Below are 22101 nucleotides of genomic sequence, written 5' to 3' on the forward strand. Positions count from 1 at the left end.
ACAAGAAAAATCTCAAACAACCTAACCTTACACCTACAGGAGCTAGAAAAAGAACAATAAAGCCTAAAGCCGGCAGAAGAAGGAAAATAATAAGCATTAGAGCAGAAATAAATGATACAGAAACAAACAAAAACCAGTAGAACAGATCAATGAAAGTAGGAGCTGGTTCTTTGAAAGAATTAATAAAATTGATAAGCACCTAGACTCATCAAAAAGAAAAGAGAAAGGACCCAAATAAATAAAATCACAAATGTAAGAGGAGAGGTCACAACTAACACAACAGAAATACAAACAATTGTAAGAGAATATTATGAAATTGGGCAGTCTGGAAGAAATGGATAAATTCCTAGAAACATATAAACTACCAAAACTGAAACAGGAAGAAATAGAAAATTTGAACAGACTGATAACCAGCAAAGACATTGAGTCAGTAATCAAAAATCCCCCAACAAACAAAAGCTGAGGGGCAGATGGCTTCCCAAGGAAATTCAGGCAAACATTTATTTTTTAAAGATTTTATTTATTTCTTTTTTTGAGAGACAGCACAAGGCGGGGTGCTGAAGGAGAAACAGACTCCCCGCTGAGAAGGGAGCCCGACGTGGGCCTCAATCCCAGGACTCTGGGATCAGGACCTGAGCCAAAGGCAGACGCTTAATGGACTGAGCCACACAGGCACCCCAACCAAACATTTAACGAAGAGTTAATATCTATCCTTCTCAAACGATTCCAAAAAAATATAAATGGAAGGAAAACTTCCAAACTCATTCTATGAGGTCAACATTACCTTGACTTCAAAACCAGACAAAGACCCTGCTAAAAATGAGAATTACAGGCCAATATCTCTGATGAACATGGATACAAAAGTTCTCCACAAAATACTAGAAAATTGAATCCAATAGTTCGTTAAAAGAATTATTATCACGATCAAGTGGGATTTATTCTTGGGCTTCAGGGTGGTTCAATATTTGCAAATCAGTCAATGTGACACACCTCATTAATAAAAGGATAAGAACCATATGATCCTCTCAACAGATGCAGAAAGAGCATTCTTGATATAAACCCTCAACAAAGTAGGAATAGAGGGAACATACCTCAACATCAGAAAGGCCATATACGAAAGACCCACAACTAATATAATCCTCAATGGGGAAAAACAGAACTTTTCCTCTATGGTCAGGAACAAGACAAGAGTGTCCACGTTCGCTGCTGTTATTTAACATAGTACTGGATGTCCTAGTCTCAGCAATTAGATTTTTAAAAAGGACATTAAAGGCATCCAAATCAGCAAGGAAGAAGTCAAACTTTTACTACTCACAAATGACATGATACTCTATGTAGAAAACCCAAAAGACTCCACCAAAAAATTAAAACGAATTCAGTAAAGTTGCCAGGCACAAAATAAATGTACAGAAATCTGCTGCATCCCTATACACCAATAATGAAGCAGCAGAAAGAGAAATCAAAGAATCAATCCCATTTACAATTGCACCAAAAATCATAAGATACCTAGGAATAAACCTAACCAAAGAGGTAAAAGATCTGTACTCTGAAAACTATAAAACACCTATGAAAGAATTTGAAGATGACACAAAGAAATGGAAAAACATTCCATGTTCATGGATTGAAAGAACAAATATTGTTAAAATGTCTATACCACCCAAAGCAATCTACCCCTTTAATGCAATCCCTATCAAAATATTACCAGCATGGGGCACCTGGGTGGCTCAGTCATTAAGCGTCTGCCTTTGGCTCAGGGCGTGATCCCAGAGTCCTGGGATCGAGCCCCACATCAGGCTCCTCTGCTGGGAGCCTGCTTCTTCCTCTCCCACTCCCCCTGCCTGTGTTCCCTTTCTCACTGGCTGTCTCTCTCTCTGTCAACACACACACACACACACACACACACACACACACACACACAAATACTACCAGCATTTTTCACAGAGCTAGAACAAACAATCCTAAAATTTGTATAGAACTACAAAAGACCCAAATAACCAAAGCAACCTTGAAAAAGAAAAGCAAAGTTGGAGGTATCACAATTCCGGACTTCGAGTTATATTACAAAGCTGCTGTCATCAAGACAGTATGGTACTGGCACAAAAACAGACACATAGATCAATGGAACAGAATAGAAAACCCAGAAATGAATCCATAGCTACATGGTGAACTAATCTTTGACAAAGCAAGACAGAATATACAATGGAAAAGACAGTCTCATCAACAAATGGTGTTGGGAAAACTGGATAGCAACATGTGAAAGAATGAAACTGGACCACTTTCTTACACCAGACAGAAAAATATATTCAAAATAAATGAAAGACCTAAATGTGAGACAGGAAATCGTCAAGATCCTAGAGGAGAACACAGGCAGCAACCTCTTTAACATTGGCCATAGCAACTTCTTATCTCAGGAGGCAAAGGAAACAAAAGGGAAAATAAACTATTGGGACTTCATCAAGCTAAAAAGCTTCTGCAGAGCAAAGGAAACTATCAACAAAACTGTAAGACAACCTATGGAATAGGAGAAAATATTGGCAAATGACATATCTGAAAAAGAGCTAGTATCCAATATCTATAAAGAACTTCTAAAACTCAACACCCAAAAAATAAATAATCCAGTTTAAAGAATGGGCAGAAGACATGAACAGACTTTTTTCCAAAGAAAACAAACAGATGGCTAATAGACACTTGAAAAGACTGTAATATTAGAGATGAGGAAGGACACTATATCATAATTAAAGGGTATATCCAACAAGAAGATCTAACAATTGTAAATATTTATGCCCCTAACATGGGAGCAGCCATTTATATAAGCCAATTAATAACAAAGTTAAAGAAACACATTGATAATAACAGTAACAGTAGGGGACTTTAACACCCCACTAACTGTAATAGACACATCATTTAAGAAGATCAACAAGGAAACAAGGGCTTTGAATGACACACTGGACCAGATGGACTTCATAGATACATTCAGAGTATTCCATCCTAAAACAACAGAATACATATTCATCTCGAGTGCACATGGAACATTCTTCAGAATAAATCACATACTGGGTCACAGATCAGGTCTCAACCAGCACCAAAATACTGGGATCATTCCCTGCATATTTTCGGAACACAATGCTTTGAAACTGGAACTCAATCACGAGGAAATTTGGAAAGAACTCAAATACGTGGAGGCTAAAGAGCATACTACAAAAGAATGAATGGGTCAACCAGGAAATTAAAGAAGAATTTTAAAAATTCATGGAAACAAATGAAAATGGAAACACATGGGTCTGTAACCTTTGGGGTCCAGCAAAGGCAGTCCTAAGAGAGAAATACATAGCAACACAAGCCTTTCTCAAGAAATAAGAAAGGTCTCAAATACACAACCTAACCTTACACCTAAAGGAGCCGGAGAAAGAACAGCAAATAAAGCCTAAACCCAGCAGGAGAAGAGAATAAAGATTAGAGCAGAAATCAATGAAATAGAAATCAAAGGAGCAGTAGAACAGATCAATGAAACTAGGAGCTGGTTCTTTGAAAAAATTAATAATATTGATAAACCCTTGGCCAGACTTATCAAAAAGAAAAGAGAAAGGGCCCAAATCAACAAAATCATGAAAAAGGAGAGATTACAACCAACACTGAAGAAATACGAACAATTATGAGAACATATTATGAGCAATTATATGCCAACAAATGAGGCAATCTGGAAGAAATGGATGCATTCCTAGAGATGCATAAACTACCAAAACTGAAACAGGAAGAAATTGAAAACCTGAACATACCCATAACCAGCAAGGAAACTGAAGCAGTAATCAAAAATCTCCCAACAAACAAGAGCCCAGGGCCAGATGGCTTCCCAGGGGAATTACACCAAACATTTAAAGAAGAATTAATACCTATTCTTTTGAAGCTGTTTCAAAAAAATAGAAATGGAAGGAAAACTTCCAAACTCTTCCTATGAGGCATTACCTTGATCCCAAAACCAGACAAATATCCCACCAAAAAGGAGAATTACAGACCAATATCCCTGATGAACATGGATGCAAAAATTCTCACCAAAATACTAGCCAATGGGATCCAACAGTACATTAAAAAGATTATCCACCACGGCCAAGTGGGAGTTATTCCTGGGCTGCAAGAGTGGTTCAACATCTGCAAATCAATCAATATGAGTCACTACATTAAAAAAAAAAAAAAGGACAAGAACCATATGATCCTCTCAATAGATGCAGATAAAGCATTTGACAAAGTACAGCATCCTTTCTTGATTAAAACTCTTCACAGTGTAGGGATAGAGGGAACATATTTCAATATCATAAAAGCCATATATGAAAAGCCCACAGTGAATATCATTCTCAATGGGGAAAAACAGAGCTTTCCCTCTAAGGTCAGGAACACGGCAGGGATGTCTACTATTACCACTGCTGTTCAACATAGTTCTAGAAGTCCTTGCCTCAGCAATCAGACAACGAAAAGAAATAAAAGGCATCTGAATCAGCAAACAAGAAGTCAAACTCTCACTGATGACAGATATTCTATGTTGAAAACCCAAAAGACTCCACCCAAAAATTTCTAGAACTCATACAGGAATTCAGTAAAATGGCAGGATATAAAAACAATGCACAGAAATCAGTTACATTCCTATACACTAACAACGAGACTGAAATAAGAGAAATTAAGGAGTCAATCCCATTTACAGTTGCACCCAAAACCATAAGATACCTAGGAATAAACACAACCAAAGAGGCAAAGGATCTGTACTCAGAAAACTACAGAACACTCATGAAAGAAATTGAGGAAGACACAAAGAAATGGGAAAACATTCCATGCTCATGGATTAGAAGAACAAATACTGTTAAAATGTCTATGCTACCTAGAGCAATCTATACATTCAATGCAATTCCTATCAATATACCATCAACTCTTTTCACAGAGCTGAAACAAATAATCCTAAAATTTGTATGGAACCAGAAAAGACCCAGAATAGCCAGAGGAATGTTGAAAAAGCAAAGCTGGTGGCATCATAATTCCAGACTTCAAGCTCTATTACAAAGCTGTAATTAACAAGACAGTATGGTATTGGCACAAAACAGACACATAGATCAATGGAACAGAATAGAGAATCCATCCATGAGCATAGAATGTTTTTCCATCTTTTTGTGTCTTCTTCAATGCCTTTCATCCATGCTCTGTAGTTTCTAGAGTAAGTTAAAATGTCTATGCTACCCAGAGCAATCTATACTTTCAATGCCATCTTGATCAAAATACCAATATCATCGCTATCCCGATCAAAATACCGAGGACATTTTTCAAAGTGCTGGAACAAACAATCCTAAAATTTGTGTGGAACCAGAAAAGACCCTGAATCACCAAGGAAATGTTGAAAAAGAAAAACAAAGTTGGGGCATCACATTGCCTGATTTCAAGCTATACTACAAAGCTGTGATCATCAAGACAGCATGGTACTGGCACAAAAATAGATGCATAGATCAATGGAACAGAATAGAAACTCCAGAAATGGACCTCAACTCTATGGTCAACTAATCTTTGACAAAGCAGGAAAAAACATCCAGTGGAAAAAAGACAGTCTCTTCAATAAATGGTGCTGGGAAAATTCGCAGCTATATACAGAAGAATGAAACTTGACCATTCTCCCACACCATACAAAAAGATAACCTCTAAATGGATGAAAGACCTCGATGTGAGACAGGAATCCATCAAAATCATAGAGGAGAACATAGGCAGTAACCTCTTCGACATCAGCCACAGCAACCTATTTCATGACACGTCTCCAGAGGCAAGGGAAACAAAAGCAAAAATGAACTTTTGGGACTTAATCAAGATAAAAACTTTCTGCACAGCCAAGGAAACAGTCAACAAAACAAAGAGGCAACCCACAGAATGGGAGAAGATATTTGCAAATGACACTTCAGATAAAGGGCTGGTATCCAAGATCTATAAAGAACTTCTCAAACTCAATACCCAAAAAACAAATAATCAAATCATAAAATGGGCAGAAGATATGAACAGACACTTTTCCAATGAAGACATACAAATGGCTAACAGACACATGAAAAAATGTTCAAAATCATTAGCCATCAGGGAAATTCAAATCAAACCCACATTGAGATGCCACCTTACACCAGTTAGAATGGCAAAAATTGACAAGGCAAGAAACAACAAATGTTGGAGAGGATGTGGAGAAAGGGGAACCCTCCTACATTGTTGGTGGGAATGCAAGTTGGTACAGCCACTTTGGAAAACAGGGTGGAGGTTCCTCAAAAAGTTAAAAATAGAGCTACTCTATGACTCAGCAATTGCCCTACTGGGTATTTACCCCAAAGATACAGATGTAGTGAAAAGAAGGGCCACATGCACCCCAATGGTCATAGCAGCAATGTCCACAGTGACCAAACTATGGAAGGAGCAGAGATGCCCTTCAACAGACGAATGGATAAAAAAAGACATGGTCCATATATACAATGGAATACTACTCAGCCATCAGAAAGGATGATTACACAACATTTTTATCAACATGGATGGAACTGGAGGAGATTATGCTAAGTGAAATAAGTCAAGCAGAGAAAGACAATTATCATATGGTTTCACTTATTTGTGGAATATAAGGAATAGCAGGGAGATCATCAGGAGAAGGAAGGGAAAAATGAAGGGGGGGATTACAGAGGGGGAGATGAACCATGAGAGACTATGGACTTGAGGAAACAAACTGAGGGTTTTAGGGGCGCCTAGGTGGCTCCAGTCATTAAGCATCTGCCTTCGGCTCAGGGCGTGATCCTGGCGTTCTGGGATCAAGCCCCACATCAGGCTCCTCAGCTAGGAACCTGCTTCTTCCTCTCTCACTCCCCCTGCTTGTGTTCCCCCTCTCACTGGCTGTCTCTCTCTCTCTGTCAAATAAATAAATAAAATCTTTAAAAAAAAAAACTGAGAGTTTTAGAGGGGAGGGGGTGGGGGGATGGGCTAGCCCAGTGAATGGTATTAAAGAGGGCATGTATTGCATGGAGCACTGGGTGTTATATGCAAACAATGAGTCATGGAACACACATCAAAAGCTAATGATGTACTGTATGGCGACTAACATATCATAATAAAAAAAAGAAGCAGGTATGTGGATCCAACTATCTCTAGTTAATCCAAATATCAAAGATATTTGCAAAAATGTGTAAAAACGACTTCCTTCTTGCTAGATTTTTCTGTCTTGGAAAATATTATTTTTCATTAAAATATTTATATTAACATGTAAAAAAAGAATAGAGAACCCAGAAATGGACCCTCAACTCTATGGTCAACTAATCTCTGACAAAGCAGGAAAATATCCAATGGAAAAGACAGTCTCTTCAACAAATGGTGTTGGGAAAACTGGACAGCCACATACAGAAGAATAAAACTGGATCATTTCCTTACACCATATACAAAAATAGACTCGAAATAGATGAAAGACCTAAAAGTGGGACAGGAATCCATCAAAATCCTAGAAGAGGACACAGGAAGCAACCTTGGCCACAGAAACTTCTTGCTAGACATGTCTCCAAAGACAAGGGAAACAGGCAAAAATGAACTATTGGGACTTCATCAAGATAAAAACTTTTGCACTGCAAAAGAAACATTTGACAAAACCAAAAGACAACTCACAGAATGGGAGAAGATATTTGCAAATGTCTTATCAGATAAAGGGCTAGTATCCAAAATCTATAAAGAATTTATCAAACTCAACACCCAAAGAACAAATAATCCAATCAAGAAATGGGCAGAAGACAGGAACAGACATTTCTTCAAAGAAGACATACAAAAGGCCAATAGACACATGAAAAAATGCTCCACATCAGGGAAATATAAGTCAAACCCACAATGAGATACCACCTCATACCAGTCAGAATGGCTAAAATTAACAAGTCAAGAAATGACAGATGTTGACGAGAATGTGGAGAAAGGCGAACCCTCCTATACTGTTGGTGGGAATCCAAGCTGGTGCAGCCACTCTGGAAAACAGTATAGAGGTTCCTCAAAAAGATGAAAATAGAGCTACCCTACAATCCAGCAATTGCACTATTGGGTATTTACCCCAAAGATACAAACGCAGTGATCCAAAGGGGCACCTGAGCCCCAATGTTTATAGCAGCAATGTCCACAATAGCCAAACTATGGAAAGGCCCAGATGTCCATCAACAGATGAATGGATAAAGGAGTATATGTATATATATATATGTATGTATGTATATATATACAATGGAATACTACTCAGCCATCAAAAAAATGAAATCTTGCCACTTGCAACAACGTGGATGGAATTAGAGTGTATTGTGCTAAGTGAAATAAGGCAATCAGAGAAAGACAATTATATGATCACACTCATATGTGGAATTTAAGAAAAACAGGATCATAGGGGAAAAGAGGAAAAACAAAACAAGACGAAATCAGAGAGGGAGACAAAACATGAGACTCTTATTTATAGGAAATAAATTGAGGCTCGCTGGAGGGGAGGGGGTGGGGGGATGGGGCAACTGGGTAGGGGACATTAAGGAGGGCACATGATGTAATGAGGACTGGGTATTATAATATAAAATATAAGACTGATGAATCACTGACCTCTCCCTCTGAAATCAATAACACATTATATGTTAATTAATTGAATTTAAATTTTAAAAAATGAAAAAAATAAAAATAATGAAAATTTAAAATCCAAACACTTAGAAAAAAAAGAATTCAGTAAAATTGCAGATACAAAGTGAACACACAGAAAACAAATGTGTTTCTATACACTTACAACAAAACCACCAAAAAATAAAACAGTCCCATTTACAACATCAAAAACAATGAAAAACTTAGAAATAAATTTAACCAAGGAGGTGAAAGATCTGTGTGCTGAAAACTGTAAGACTTTCATTAAAGAAACTGCAGAAGACATGAACAAATGGAAAGATAGCCCATGTTACTAGACTGAAAGAATTAATATTGTTAAAATATCCATATTACCCAAAGCCATCTATAGATTCAACTCAATCCCTACCAAAATTCCACTGGCATTTTCACAGAAATAGAAAAAAATAATTCTAAATTGTGAAGCCACAAAAGATCCAAAAGTCATAGCAATCCTGAGAATGAAGAATAAAGCCAAGGGCATCATGCTTTTTTATCTCAAACTATGCTAAAAACTACAGTAATCAAAATGGTATGGCACTGGCACAAAAACAGGCACACAGACAATAGAACAGAATTGAAAGCCCAGAAATAAATCCTCATATATATGATCAACTAATATTTGACAAGGGAGCTAAGAATATACGATGGGGAAAAGATAGTCTCTTCAATAAATGGTGCTGAAAAAACTGGATATCCACAATGCAAAAGACTGAAATTGGATCCCTATTGTACACCTTTCACAAAAACTAACTTGACATGAATTGTTGAATCATTATACTGTACTCCAGAAACTAATACAACACTGTGTATTAATTATACTTGAATTAAAAAATGAATTAATTAACATGACATGGATTAAGGACTAAATGTAAGACCTGAAAACTTGAAACTCCTAGAAGAAAACAAGAAAAAGCTTCCTCCATCTTGGACGTGGAATTGTTAAGCTGTCTCTGAGAAATGTCAGGACTTACTAGGTTGGCAGCAGAGGGGCAGAAGGAAGTATAGAGGGAGATGTATGCAGAAGTGTTCATATTTACATTGTAATGATAACTGTTAATGTGTGTGCATCTCTTTGGCTGTATTATAGGAATACATTCAGTGATTCAGTGGAAACATACCCCCTTGCTAATATCTGAATAGTATAGATTGGATAATGAATTCTTTTAGAAGCATTATACATTGTATACTCTTACTTTGTCTCAGTTTTAATTGAACATTAAGGGAATGCAGTATTTTAATTGTAACTCTGCCAATATCTTTATCTAGAGGCCTGTTGCCATTTTTGTCTTTTATGAAATTTCTGTCGCCAAGAAAGGCAAGATTACATTTTTTTTCTTTCAGATGGAGTTGGTGTAGTGTATTCTTGGTTATCAAAATACTCAAATTTGGGGACTTTGAAATGGTAAATATTCATGGTGTGTAAAAAAGCATGATACATAACTACGATCTTAATTACATTAAAATGCTTACTTGTGTAGATACACACATGGGACCTAGAAGTCCAACTGTAAACTGCTTGTGATTAATGGATGACTTTTGTTCTTTGCTTCTTGTGTTTTTCACTTTCCTTTTATGCACATGTTAACTTTTAAAAAATAAATTTTTTAAAACCTAAAAAAAAAAAAGAAAAGAAAAGAAAAAGCTTCCTCACATTGGTCTTTTTAGCAGTTTCCTGTCTATGACACTGAAAGAACAAGAAACAAAAGCAAAAATCAATAAGTGGGGAGCGCCTGGGTGGTTCAGTCAGTTAAGCATCTGCCTTCATCTCAGGTCATGATCCCGGAGTCCTGGGATCGAGTCCCACATTGTTCTCCCTGCTTGGCGGGGAGCCTGCTTCTCCCTCTCCTCCCTGCTTGTGCTCTCTGTCTCTCTCTCTCAAATAAATAAATAAAATATTTTTTAAAAATAAGTGGGGGGGCACCTGGGTGGCATAGCGGTTGAGCATCTGCCTTCAGCTCAGGGCGTGATCCCGGCATTGTGGGATCGAGCCCCACGTCAGGCTCCTCTGCTGAGAGCCTGCTTCTTCCTCTCCCACTCCCCTGCTTGTGTTCCCTCTCTCGCTGGCTGTCTCTATCTCTGTCAAATAAATAAATAAAATCTTTAAAAAAAAATAAGTGGGACTACATCAAACTAAAAATCTTCTACATAGCAAAAAAAATTTAAATGAAAAGGCAACTTGTGGAATGGAAGAAAATATTTGTAAACCATCTGATAAAGGGTTAATATCCAAAATATATAAATAACTCATACAACTCAATATTTAAGAAACCCAATTTTTTTTTAAAAAAGCAGAGAAAATGAATAGTCACTTTTCCAAGGAAGACATACAGGTTGGCAACAGGTACCTGAAAAGGTGCTTGCCATTGCTGATCATGTATACATACATACATACACACACACAAATGGAATATTTTTCGGACATGAGAAAGAAAAAAAACCTGTCATTTGTGACAACGTGGGTGAAACCTGAGGGCATTATGTTAAGTGAAATGTTAGACTGAGACAGACATTGTATACATTCATTTATATGTGGAATCTAAAAAAGCCAAACCCAGAGAAACAAAGTACAGTAGTGATTACCAGGTCCTGGAGGTGGAGAAAATGGGAGATTTTGGTCAAAGGATACAAATTCCAATTATAAAATCAACAATTTCTAGGGATTTAATAGCATGGTGATTATAGCTAATAATACTCGAAAAATGCTATGACAATATGTCTTAATTTTTCTTGCCATACAAAAGCTATGGTAATTATGTAATGGGATGAAGGTGTTAGCTAATGCCATGGTGGTGACCATTTTGCAATACATAAATGTATCAAATCAACACAATATAAACCGTAATCTTACACAATGTTATATGTCAATTATATCTCAATAAATTGGGGGCAGAAGGAAGAGGAAACCATAAAAGCTGCCAGAGAAAAATGACACATTATGTATAGGAGTACTGTCATAAAATGACAGCTTAATTCTCATCATAAATTATGATGGACAGAAGACAGAAGCTCTGAAAGAAAAAATCTATATATCAATCTAATTTGGTCATTTGTATCTTCTCATTTGTCCTGATCAATTTGGTTAGATGTTTATGAATTTTATTGAAAAGCCAGATGTTGGGTCTTATAAATTTCTCTATCATCTTACAGTTATATATATGAGTGGCTTTTACTCTGGTCTCTGTTATTTTTTTTTTCTTCTGCTTACTTTGGATTTTTTTTTTTTTTGCTCTTCCTTTTCTAGTTTCTCAAGATAGAATGATTGATTTGAGATCTTTATTTTCTAATATTGGCATTTAGTGCTATACATTTGCCTCTTAGTGTTAGCAGCATCCCACAAATCTTGATGAGTGTTCTTTGATTTGTATTCAGAACAAAGTATGTTCTAATTTCTCATTTGACTTCCTTTTTCACTTGTGGACTGGTTAGTAGGAGTGTATGATTTAATTTCCCAGTATTTAAACACTTGTCAAATATCTTTTGATAATTGATTTCTAATGTAAATCCATTGTAGTCAGAGAATATAATTTGAATTATTTGAATGTTGCTAAGTATATAGTTGGGTAATGTGTCAATCAGGTGAAGCTGGTTGTTAGTGTTGTCCTAGTCTTCTATATACTATTGATTTTTCTGTCTGCTGTTCTATCAATAATTGAGAGAGAAATGATGTAGTCTCTAAGTACAATTTTGGATTTGTCTACTTCTCCTTTCATTTCTATTGTTTTTGCTTCATATAATTTGAAGCTCTGCTATTAGGTGCAAAAATGTTTAGGATTAGTATATCCTCTTGTTAAATTGACCCTTTTATCATTATGAAATAATCTTTCTTATTCCTTGTAACATTCTTTGCTTTGATATTTATCTGGTGCAAATGTAGGAACACTGGCTTTATTTCATTAGTGTCATCATGTTATATCATTTCTCACCTTTCTGTTTTTAGCCTATATTTGTCTTTATATTTAAAGTGGGTTTCCTATAGGCGGTATTCTTTTCTATTCACTCTAACAATCTCTGCCTCTTAAATAGAATTTTTAAACCATTTATATTTAAAGTGATTACTTTTGTTTCTCTTGCCTTTGGAGATGTGTCATGAAAAAAGTTACTGTGGCCGATGTCAAAGAGGTTACAGCCTATGTTCTCCTCTATGATTTTGATGGATTCCTGTCTCACATCGAGGTCCTGTGTTTTTTCCACTGGATGTTTTTTCCTGCTTTGTCAAAGATTAGTTACCCAAAGAGCTGAGGGTCCAGCTGTCCAATTTTCCCAGCACCATTTATTGAAGAGACTGTGTTTTTTCCACTGGATGTTTTTTCCTGCTTTGTCAAAGATTAGTTACCCAAAGAGCTGAGGGTCCATTTCTGGGCTCTCTATTCTGTTCCATTGGTCTATGTTTTTGTGCCAGTACCATGCTGTTTTGTGATCACAGTTTTGTAGTATAGCTTGAAATCCGTCAACGTGATGCCCCCAGCTTTGTTTTTCCTTTTCAACAATTCCTTGGCAATTCGGGGCCCTTTCTGGTTCCACACAAATTTAAGGGCTGTTTATTCCAGTTCTTTGAAAAATGTCATTGGTACTTTGATCAGGATGGCATTGAAAGTATAGATTGCTCTGGGTAGCATAGACATTTTAACTATGTTAATTCTTCCGATCCATGAGCATGGAATATTTCCATCTTTTTGTGTCTTCTTCAATGTCTTTCAAGAGTGATTTGTAGTTTCTAGAATATAGATCTTTTACGTCTCTGGTTAAGTTAATTCCGAGATAACGTATGATTTTTGGTGCTATTGTAAATGGAATGGATTCCCTAATTTCTCTTTCTTCAGTCTCATTGTTCATGTATAGAAATGCAACTGATTTCTGAGCATTGATTTTGTATCCCGCCACATTACTGACTTTGGAAAACAGTGTGGAGGTCCCTTAAAAAGTTAAAAATTGAGCTACCCTATGATCCAGCCATTGCACTACTGGGTATTTACCCCAAAGATACAGACGTGGTGAAGAGAAGGGCCATATGCACCCCAATGTTAATAGCAGCATTGTCCACAATAGCCAGATTGTGGAAGGAGCCGAGATGCCCTTCAACAGATGACTGGATTAAGAAGATGTGGTCCATATATACAATGGAATATTACTCAGCCATCAAAAAGAACGATTTCACAACATTGCAGCAACATGGATGGCACTGGAGGAGATAATGCTAAGCGAAATAAGTCAAGCAGAGAAAGACAATTATCATATGATTTCTCTCATCTATGGAACATAAGAACTAGGAAGATCGGTAGGAGAAGAAAGGGATAAAGAAAGGGGGTAATCAGAAGGGGGAATGAAGCATGAGAGACTATGGATTCTGAGAAACAAACTGAGGGCTTCAGAGGGGCAGGGGGTGGGGGAATGAGATAGGCTGGTGATGGGTATTAAGGAGGGCACGTATTGCATGGTGCACTGGGTGTTATACGCAAGTAATGAATCATGGAACTTTACATCAAAAACCAGGGATGTACTGTATGGTGACTAACATAACATAATAAAAATTTTGTATAAAAAAATAAAGTGGTTACTGATCTGATTGAGTTTAAATCTATAGCTTTGCTATTTATTTCCCATTTGTCCCATCTGTTCTTTATTCCTTTATTCCTTTTTCTGCCTAATTTTGAATTATTTTTACAATTCATTTTTTTGTCCTATATTCACTTATTTTTTAATGATTTTAAAGTGGTTTTACTTAGGGGCACCTGGGTGGCTCAGTCAGTTAAATGTCTGACTCTTGATTTTGGCTCTGGTCATGATCTTAGCATCGTGAGATAGAGCCCCGTGTTGGGCTCCATGCTGAGCATGGAGCCTACTTAAGATTCTCTCTCTCCCTCTCCCCCTCCCCCCTTGTATGCATGTGCACACTCTCTCTCTCAAAAAAAAATTAAAATTAAAATTAAAAAATTTAAGAACATGAAGTGGTCTTATTTATAATATATATCTTTAACTTATCACAATCAACATTAAAGTAATGTTATATCCCTCATATATATACTTAAAAATACCACAAGAACAGTAGGCATCCATTTCTTCTCCCCTGGTATTTGTGCACTGTGTAATACATTTTATTTCTGCATGTGTTATCAATCCCAGTATAGATTATTATTCTATTCTTTTATTTTAAAGAGTCAATTCTATTCCAAATAGAATTTATATGTTGGCTAACTGAACATAGTAAAAATAATAATAATCAAAAAATAAACAAAAAATTTAAAAATGCATATTCTGTGAACAACTGGGGAAAACGAATTTTAATGTAGAAAAAACTATTATAAAATCATTATACTCTCTGTGTTTATATAAATAATATATAACTATATATAATTATATATATTATAAATATACAAATATACATATCTTTGGGAAGATTTTCTTTACTCTGAGGTTATAGAAATATTCTTCTATAAATTTCTTTAAGACTTTTTTAGAGATTTTTTTATTTATCTGAGAAAGAGAGAGAGCAGAAGCAAGGGGAGAGGCAGAGGGAGAGGGAGAAGCAGACTCCCCACAAGCAGGGAGCCCGACATGGGGTTAAATCCCAGGACGCTGAGATCATGACCTGTGCCGCAGGCAGACACTTAACCAACTGAGCCACCCAGGTGCCCCTTTTCTAAGACTTTTATAGGATCTTTCTGTCTCAGTCTTTAAATACGGAAGTCTTTAAGTTCCTAAGTTAATTTTGAAGAAAGCTGTAAGAGAGATATCCAACAGTTTTATTTCCCTAAATGTTCAATCAGTTGATCCAGCACTATTTCATTTATGAAATAATCCTAATTTCTTCATTTATTTTCAAGTTACCTTTACCATAAAATCCGTGATTATTTAGATCTAAGTCTGGCCTTCCTTTAATAATCCATTTATCTGCCTGCAATGTGTATGTTTTAATATTTCATAGGGCTTGCTACCCCTAATTACTTTTTTTTTTAAAGATTTTATTTATTTATTTGACAGAGATAGAGACAGCCAGCGAGAGAGGGAACACAAGCAGGGGGAGTGGGAGAGGAAGAAGCAGGCTCATAGCAGAGGAGCCTGATGTGGGGCTCGATCCCAGAATGCCGGGATCATGCCCTGAGCCGAAGGCAGACTCTTAACCGCTGTGCCACCCAGGCGCCCCCCTAATTACTTTTTAAAATTTTTATTCAGCTATTCTTGTTTATTTTTCCAAATATAAATGGCATATAAATAAGACATTTAATTGTAGTTTTTGAGCTCAGTTTCTTTTATTCAACATAATACATTTGAGATTCTTCCATACTGTTGCATGCACCAATAACTTGTTCCTTTTTGTTGCTGAGTAGTATTCAATTGTGTGAATGTGACACGTTTTCTCTATTTCTCAGTTGAAGGACAATTAGGTTGTTTCCAATTTTGGTAAATGATAAAAAGAAATGATAATTATGTGATATGATAGAGGTGTTAGCTAATGCTATGGTGGTAATCATATTGCAGTACATAAGTGTATCAAGCCAACACATTATATACCTTACACTTATACAATGTTGTATGTCAATTATACCTCAGTAAAAATGAATTTTTAAAAAATAAAGTACTTTTTTTCTTAAAAAAAAAACCTCTTGGTATTTTCATTAGGATTACAATAAACTGACTGCTCTTTTTAGGGGGAAATGACATTTCTTTGCTGTTGAAAATTCCCATTCAATAGTCTTTTCATTTATTTAAATTCTGTGTATATTTGTCCCTTAGAAGGAGTTTAGAGTTTTTGTGTATATTTGTCCCTTAAAGGAGTTTAGAGTTTTTTCAATATTCATTAATTCAACAAATATTTAGTGAGAGCCAATTCTGTGCCTTCTAGTACTGAGGTTATAGAAATATTCTTCTATAAATTTCTTTAAGACTCAGGATTCACCGCTGGGTTTGGAGATTTAAATTCGGAAGTTGTAGATATCACTAAGAAAGAAACTTAGCATGTCCCAAGTTTATACACTAAGAAAGTGTATGTAGAAAAGAGATGCAAAGAATGTGATCCCTAGTATAAGACACAAGTAACCGGAAAAGAAGCTGAAAAAGATCTCCCAGTAAGGTAGAGAAAAATCAACAGACTATGATATGATGAAAGTCAAAAGAGAGGGGTGGGAGGGAAAGAGAGAGAGATCAGTCATAACAAATGGATAATAAACTATTGAACCTATGGCAATTGAATCATTAGTCCACATTAATCCACAGAGAAAGGTTGGCAGGCCCATCTTCATTTCCTAAATATTTGGTCATTTTGTTCAATGCCACTTAAAAAAAAATCCATTCTTTCTCCATGATTCAATAAGCTGTCACTATTATATCTTAAACTATCCTTGAGTCTATTTATTTTTTTAAAAAAATATTTTATTTATTTGAGAGAAAGAAAGAGCACAAGAGGGGGGACGGTCAGGGGGAGAAGCAGACTCCCTGCTGAGTGGGAAGCCTGATGCAGAGCTCAATCCTGGAACTCCAGCATCATGACCTGAGCCAAAGACAGACACTTAACTGACTGACCCACCCAGGTGCCCGTCTTTGGGTCTATTTATGTGTTTTCTACCACAATAACCATCTATTTATCTACTAAAACTAGACTATTATTAGTCATAAATATATACCTATGTTATAAGAACTAGTGAGAGAGATCCTGCTCATAGTTCTTATTTTTCTAAATTTTCTTGCTTGATTTCAATTCAAGAATGTATTCTTTTGGATAAACTTTAAATCAATCTTCATTAGAACATAGATTAATTTAGATGGATTTGGGAGTAGTTGACATTTCTTTTTATTATTATGTTCAGTTAGCCAACATACAGTACATCATTAGTTTTTTATATAGTGTTCAACGATTCATTACTTGGGTGCAACACCCAGTGCACATCACCACACGTGCCCTCCTTAATACCCATCACCCGGTTACCCCATTCCCCCACACCCTCCCTTCTGTAACCCTCAGTTTGGTTCCTGGAGTCCAGAGTCTCTCGTGGTTTGTCTCCCTCTCTGATTTCTTCCCAGTTTTCCCTCCCTTCACCTGTGATCCTCTGTGCTATTCCTTATGTTACACATGTAAGTGAAGCCATATGATAATTGTCTTTCTCTGCTAGACTTATTTCACTTAGCATAATCTCCTCCAGCTCCATTTCTGCAGTGTCAATTTATCCCATATAAAGATATGATTTAGCCCTCTATCAATTCAAATTTCATTTTGTACTTATCAATAAAATTTTAGATCTTTAGTATGACCTGAACACTTTATATTAAGTCTAGCAGACATGGTAGGTATAAAATCCAGTTGTAAAATGAGCCAACAGGTAAATTAAAATGCTTAAGTTCAACCATTAGGCCAGAGAAGAGCCAGAACTCAGGCCTCCGGCCTCTTAGCCTGTCGCAAGTTCAACACCCTCAATATGACCTTACTGTGCTTTCCTGGTGCAGGACCGTGGAGACATGTCGCCTGCTACACTACTTCTTTTGTGAGCCATACTCACTGGAGCCCAACACTGCTCCAGTGTCTAGGAAATAAAGGTAAAACCTAGTCCTTGCCCTGTAGCTTCATCAGTAGCCTACTAATAAATACAGTTGCCGATTGGATACTTTTGGAAGTGGACTCAGAGGATTCATGACACTTGCCACAGGGGACACATCTTGCAAGTAAGATTTAAGAGCCTGAGCTCCCCGTGACAGCAGCGTTCCCTCTGGGTTAGTTTCTTCCACCCACTCGCTTTCTCCCTTCCTCCTGTGCCAAGATCCCAAGGGGGTTCTGGTTCCACTGGCAGAACTCAAGAACAGCAGTGGAACTGTGTGTTTCAGCAGAAAAGTTGGCCTCCTTAGAAGACATCCGCCTAAGCATGAAAGGCAGACAGAGAGGACTTGTGATAAGCCCAGTCAGGTTATCGCTTGAGTCCACCCTGCAATGACCAGGGTGACATTTCAGGGGCTAAAGGCTCTGCAAGGAGGCCAACGCCAGAGGCAGCAATAGGCTACGTGGACATTTTTATCCATCCAGAGCGGTGAATCCTGAGGTTACATATACGTTATTTAATTTAATCCTCACACACAATCCCCATTTTACAGATGAGAGACTAGCCTGAGAAAGACGAAACCACTCAGGCCTGCTCCTGATTCGGCCTGACTCCAGTCCCCACGCTCCCAATGACCACGCATGTCACCCCCTTCGCTGTGTCCCGGGACCTCCTGCCAGGCCCACAAGTTCTCCGCAGAGCACACAGACACGGGCACACTGAGCTAAGCTGCAGCTATTTTATTAACAGCCAGCCTGACAGAGACTGAAGGAGGCAAGGACAGGTGTCGGGATTCCAGCTTCAGGTGTGAAGAACAGAGCAGGAGGACAGAGCACAGATCGGGCATCGGGGCAAAAATTCATCTCCTCAAAGTGGCCACAGCACTCTTCCATGGGGCCACTGCTTCAGAGCGGCATTGCTTGCTGGTGGTGATGGTAGCCTGGGAGAGAGTAAGACGAGGAGAGACGGAAGACATGAGCACGAGGCTAGAAGCTTCCTCAGGGGCCCCAGGCACCAATGCAACAGAGCGCAACTTCTGGCTTTAGGCACTGAGACGATCCAGATGGAAGTGGGGCTCTGAGCCAAAGAAGAGCCATCAAGGTGGGCAGTAAAACAGGCCGAAAACCAGAAGCCTCACAAGGCCAGGGAGTCCCTTCCTGAGAAGAGAATCTGAGGGCAGGTGATAGGTTTCAACATTCCTACAACAGAGCTGACCGCGCTCCTACACCAGCAGGAGCTGCATGAAGGACTCTTTCTTTCCTGCCGAAGGTTAAAATTCTACTCCTGCAATGCTGGCTCTCCTAACGTAGAAAAAAAACCCGCATGAGTCAACACATTTTCTGTGTCACACCAGTATTAGTCCCCTATTTTCCAGCTGTGTGTAAACTGGCACGAAAGGGACGTGTGTGGTAGAAGAGGCTGCATGTGCACGCGGCTGCACAGTCTCTGTGCCCTACGATGGAGCAAAGTTTACGTGCTTGATTGTCTATAGCTCTTACCTGCCGTAGAGCCCCTGACTGCGCGGTCTGTTTGTATGTGCAATTTTACAACATGCAGCATGTGTGTCCTCAAGGTGGGGATGAGGGGAAAGGATAGAAATTACCATGACATCCAGATCCAAGGCCTTGGCTTTGAGTCCCTTCTCATTGTAGCAATCCTGGATTTTTTCAAGGGCTTCTTTTTCCGGTTTAGTAGCATTGACTAGATCAAGGTTGATGTCCAGCTCTGACTTACTTCCACCGGCCACGGAACCAAAGATGATATAAAAAATGGGGCAAGATTTCACTGAAGACACAAACAGAAAACACCTCAAAAAAGAATCACCAGAGTCGGAGGCTCCTGTTTCCCCAGCACTGGAAAGTAATTCACATATCCAGGGTGTTTCGACTCACCTTTCACAGAGACCTGCCCATTCCCAGGATGGCTCACATCCCAGAGAGAGAAAACATTTTCTCTGAGACACTCTCAGCAGAAGGGAACAGCGTGAGGGGCCCCTGACTGCTGCCTCAAGACAGACCAGCCTGTCTGCTTCTGACCTTCCATTAAGCCCCACTACCCCCAACGAACTCTCCCCTACTGTGTACCCAACTAATGACCCCCCCCCATCTCCAAACCTCTCCCTCCAGTCCATGACTGGAAACCTCAGGGGCTTATGCAGGACTCCTGGGGAATGATCTCCCAGCTGCCCCCTAACTTTGTCCCTAGAAGCTATTTGGAGTTCACCATGGGGGATGAGGGAGTGAGCTAGAACAGGGCAAAGATCAAGAAAGCCATCTGTCCCTCTTTCCTACCCTTACCCATCTCGATGCCCAGCTCTTGGGTCACCAGCAAGGCCAGCACAACCAGTGTCCCCTTCATGGTGTCAACTACCAGAATGTTCTGCTCAGGGCAGCGTTTCTGCTGCTTTATAAACTACTACTCCCTGAGCCTCACCCACACCCCTCCTAGGAGCTCCAAAGACCTGTGGGGAGGGACCTGGCACATGTGGCTCCCTCACTCCTTGGGCTGAAAGCCTCTTGGAGAGGATGTGGTTTTTCCTTTGCCAAAGACCGACTGGAGCTGACATTTCTAAGTGACTCCATCCTGAGCCAACAGCTCTGTTGTCCCAACTGTGACCCCTGTTTCCTGCTACTCCTTCCCCCAACCTATCCTGGTTCCAAGTCAGTAGTCTCCCAATCACAGGAAGGGTCAAGGACAAGTCTATACCACTGCAGGTTGACAAAAGATCATCCAGTCTTTCCTATGCCTAAATTTAAGTCCTGGAGATAAGTAGGGGGAGCCGGGCCCAACTGGAGCCTCTTGAACACCGTAACTGCTGCAAGTCTCTGGATCGAGCCCCAAGGGTGGGTGGACACCATTCTTGGGCTCTGAAGCACTCCCTACCACGGAAGTCTCAGGACTCCTGGGCACGTGGGCTTCCTCAAGAGCTCATAATGCTCCAGTGTAGGATCATGTCACCTGCTTCCTTCTCACCCTTAAAAGACCAAATTGCTGGACACCTTCTGGACTCCCAGTGGGTCCAGCCTTGGCCCTGGCTCACCCCCTTCCATCAGTGAACCTGGTCCCAAGAGGAGCTTGGACTCAATAGCCCATCCAGAAACATCAGCGAGTAGCTGTGGAGTTGTACAGTTTGTCACCCGTGTCCAGTGTGAGCTGGAGCTCTGCAGACCAGAGTGCAAGGTCAACCAGAGATGGCACTCTGTCTGCTTAAACTCCCTCAAGAGTTAAACTCAACCTTCTACTCTAGGAAAGTGGTTTATTGGCACAAACAAGATGAGATAGTCCATGAAAATTCTAGAAGGAAGCTTCCAGTGGCCAAATCTGTAAGAATTTAAGCAACAAAAGAAATGACATAGTATTAGATGACAACCCAAAGTATAAAATTATATCTGTGGGTCCATACTGATATAAATAAATGATTTAATAAACGTAAATGAAGAGAGAAGAGACAGATATTCCTCACAGAAGCATTCTAGATAATATACACAGATACTCTCTCTTCAGGAAATGGAGCTTCTTGCCCTATCCTCCTTGTGAGTGGGCTAGACTTAGTAACTCACTTCCAAAGAGTAGGGAAAGGGGAAAATCATGAAAAAACCTAGAAAACCCAACCTTAATCAAATGATCAAGCCTAATATAACCAGTGGTAAGACGTACTGATGTCACATATTGCCACAACATGATGTGACAACATGGTACTTCACCTCTTTGGTGTCTCCCCCAAAACCCAAGGTCTGAACCCCAGTCTAAATTATGAGAAACACAGCAGAAAAAATCAGCATGGTGGACATTCTGTAATACCTGGCCAGTCTTCAAGACCATCAAGGCCATGACAAACAAGGAAAGACTGAGAAATTGTCACAGATCAGAAGACACTGGGGAGACATGACAATTAATGCTGAGTTTAGGATGTGGATTGGATTCTAGA

General features: G+C 38.7%; 2 protein-coding genes across 4 annotated transcripts in view; one reads left to right on the forward strand and one right to left on the reverse strand.

Annotated features, from left to right (window-relative positions):
- Positions 1-22101, forward strand: part of LOC100473968 (major allergen I polypeptide chain 1) — a 39125-nt gene that overhangs the window by 13484 nt on the left and 3540 nt on the right. The window contains exons 2-3 of one of the 2 annotated variants that reach the window (XR_004629109.1): positions 18088-18177; positions 18727-19679. The gene's annotated coding sequence lies outside the window, so the exon portion shown is untranslated. Of the gene's footprint in view, positions 1-18087; positions 18178-18726; positions 19680-22101 lie in introns of those variants that run through there. The other variant, XR_004629110.1, reaches the window with a different exon arrangement.
- Positions 18981-20531, reverse strand: LOC105240166 (major allergen I polypeptide chain 2). 2 transcript variants are annotated; one of them, XM_034672614.1, is made up of 3 exons: positions 20471-20531; positions 19777-19958; positions 18981-19113 (listed from the first exon to the last, which is right to left on the reverse strand). In XM_034672614.1, exons 1-3 carry the CDS (start codon positions 20529-20531, stop codon positions 19033-19035), a joined length of 324 nt encoding a protein of 107 aa, XP_034528505.1. In that variant the 3' UTR covers positions 18981-19032. The 2 variants fall into 2 exon arrangements, with proteins under 2 accessions (XP_034528505.1, XP_011230571.3); XM_011232269.3 differs by lacking the exon at positions 18981-19113 and having other exon boundaries at positions 19561-19958.

The sequence above is a fragment of the Ailuropoda melanoleuca genome, chromosome 12 (genome assembly GCF_002007445.2).
Source record: "Ailuropoda melanoleuca isolate Jingjing chromosome 12, ASM200744v2, whole genome shotgun sequence".
Classification (NCBI taxonomy): domain Eukaryota; kingdom Metazoa; phylum Chordata; class Mammalia; order Carnivora; family Ursidae; genus Ailuropoda; species Ailuropoda melanoleuca.

What these genes read in the sequence shown, in the direction of transcription:
- LOC105240166 (XM_011232269.3), bottom strand. Translation starts at nt 20,531, where the DNA reads ATGAAGGGGACACTGGTTGTGCTGGCCTTGCTGGTGACCCAAGAGCTG. An exon ending in AGAGCTGGGCATCGAGATGG is followed by an intron (nt 19,959 to 20,470) that starts GTAAGGGTAGGA and finishes TTGTGTCTTCAG; the next exon opens with TGAAATCTTGCCCCATTTTT.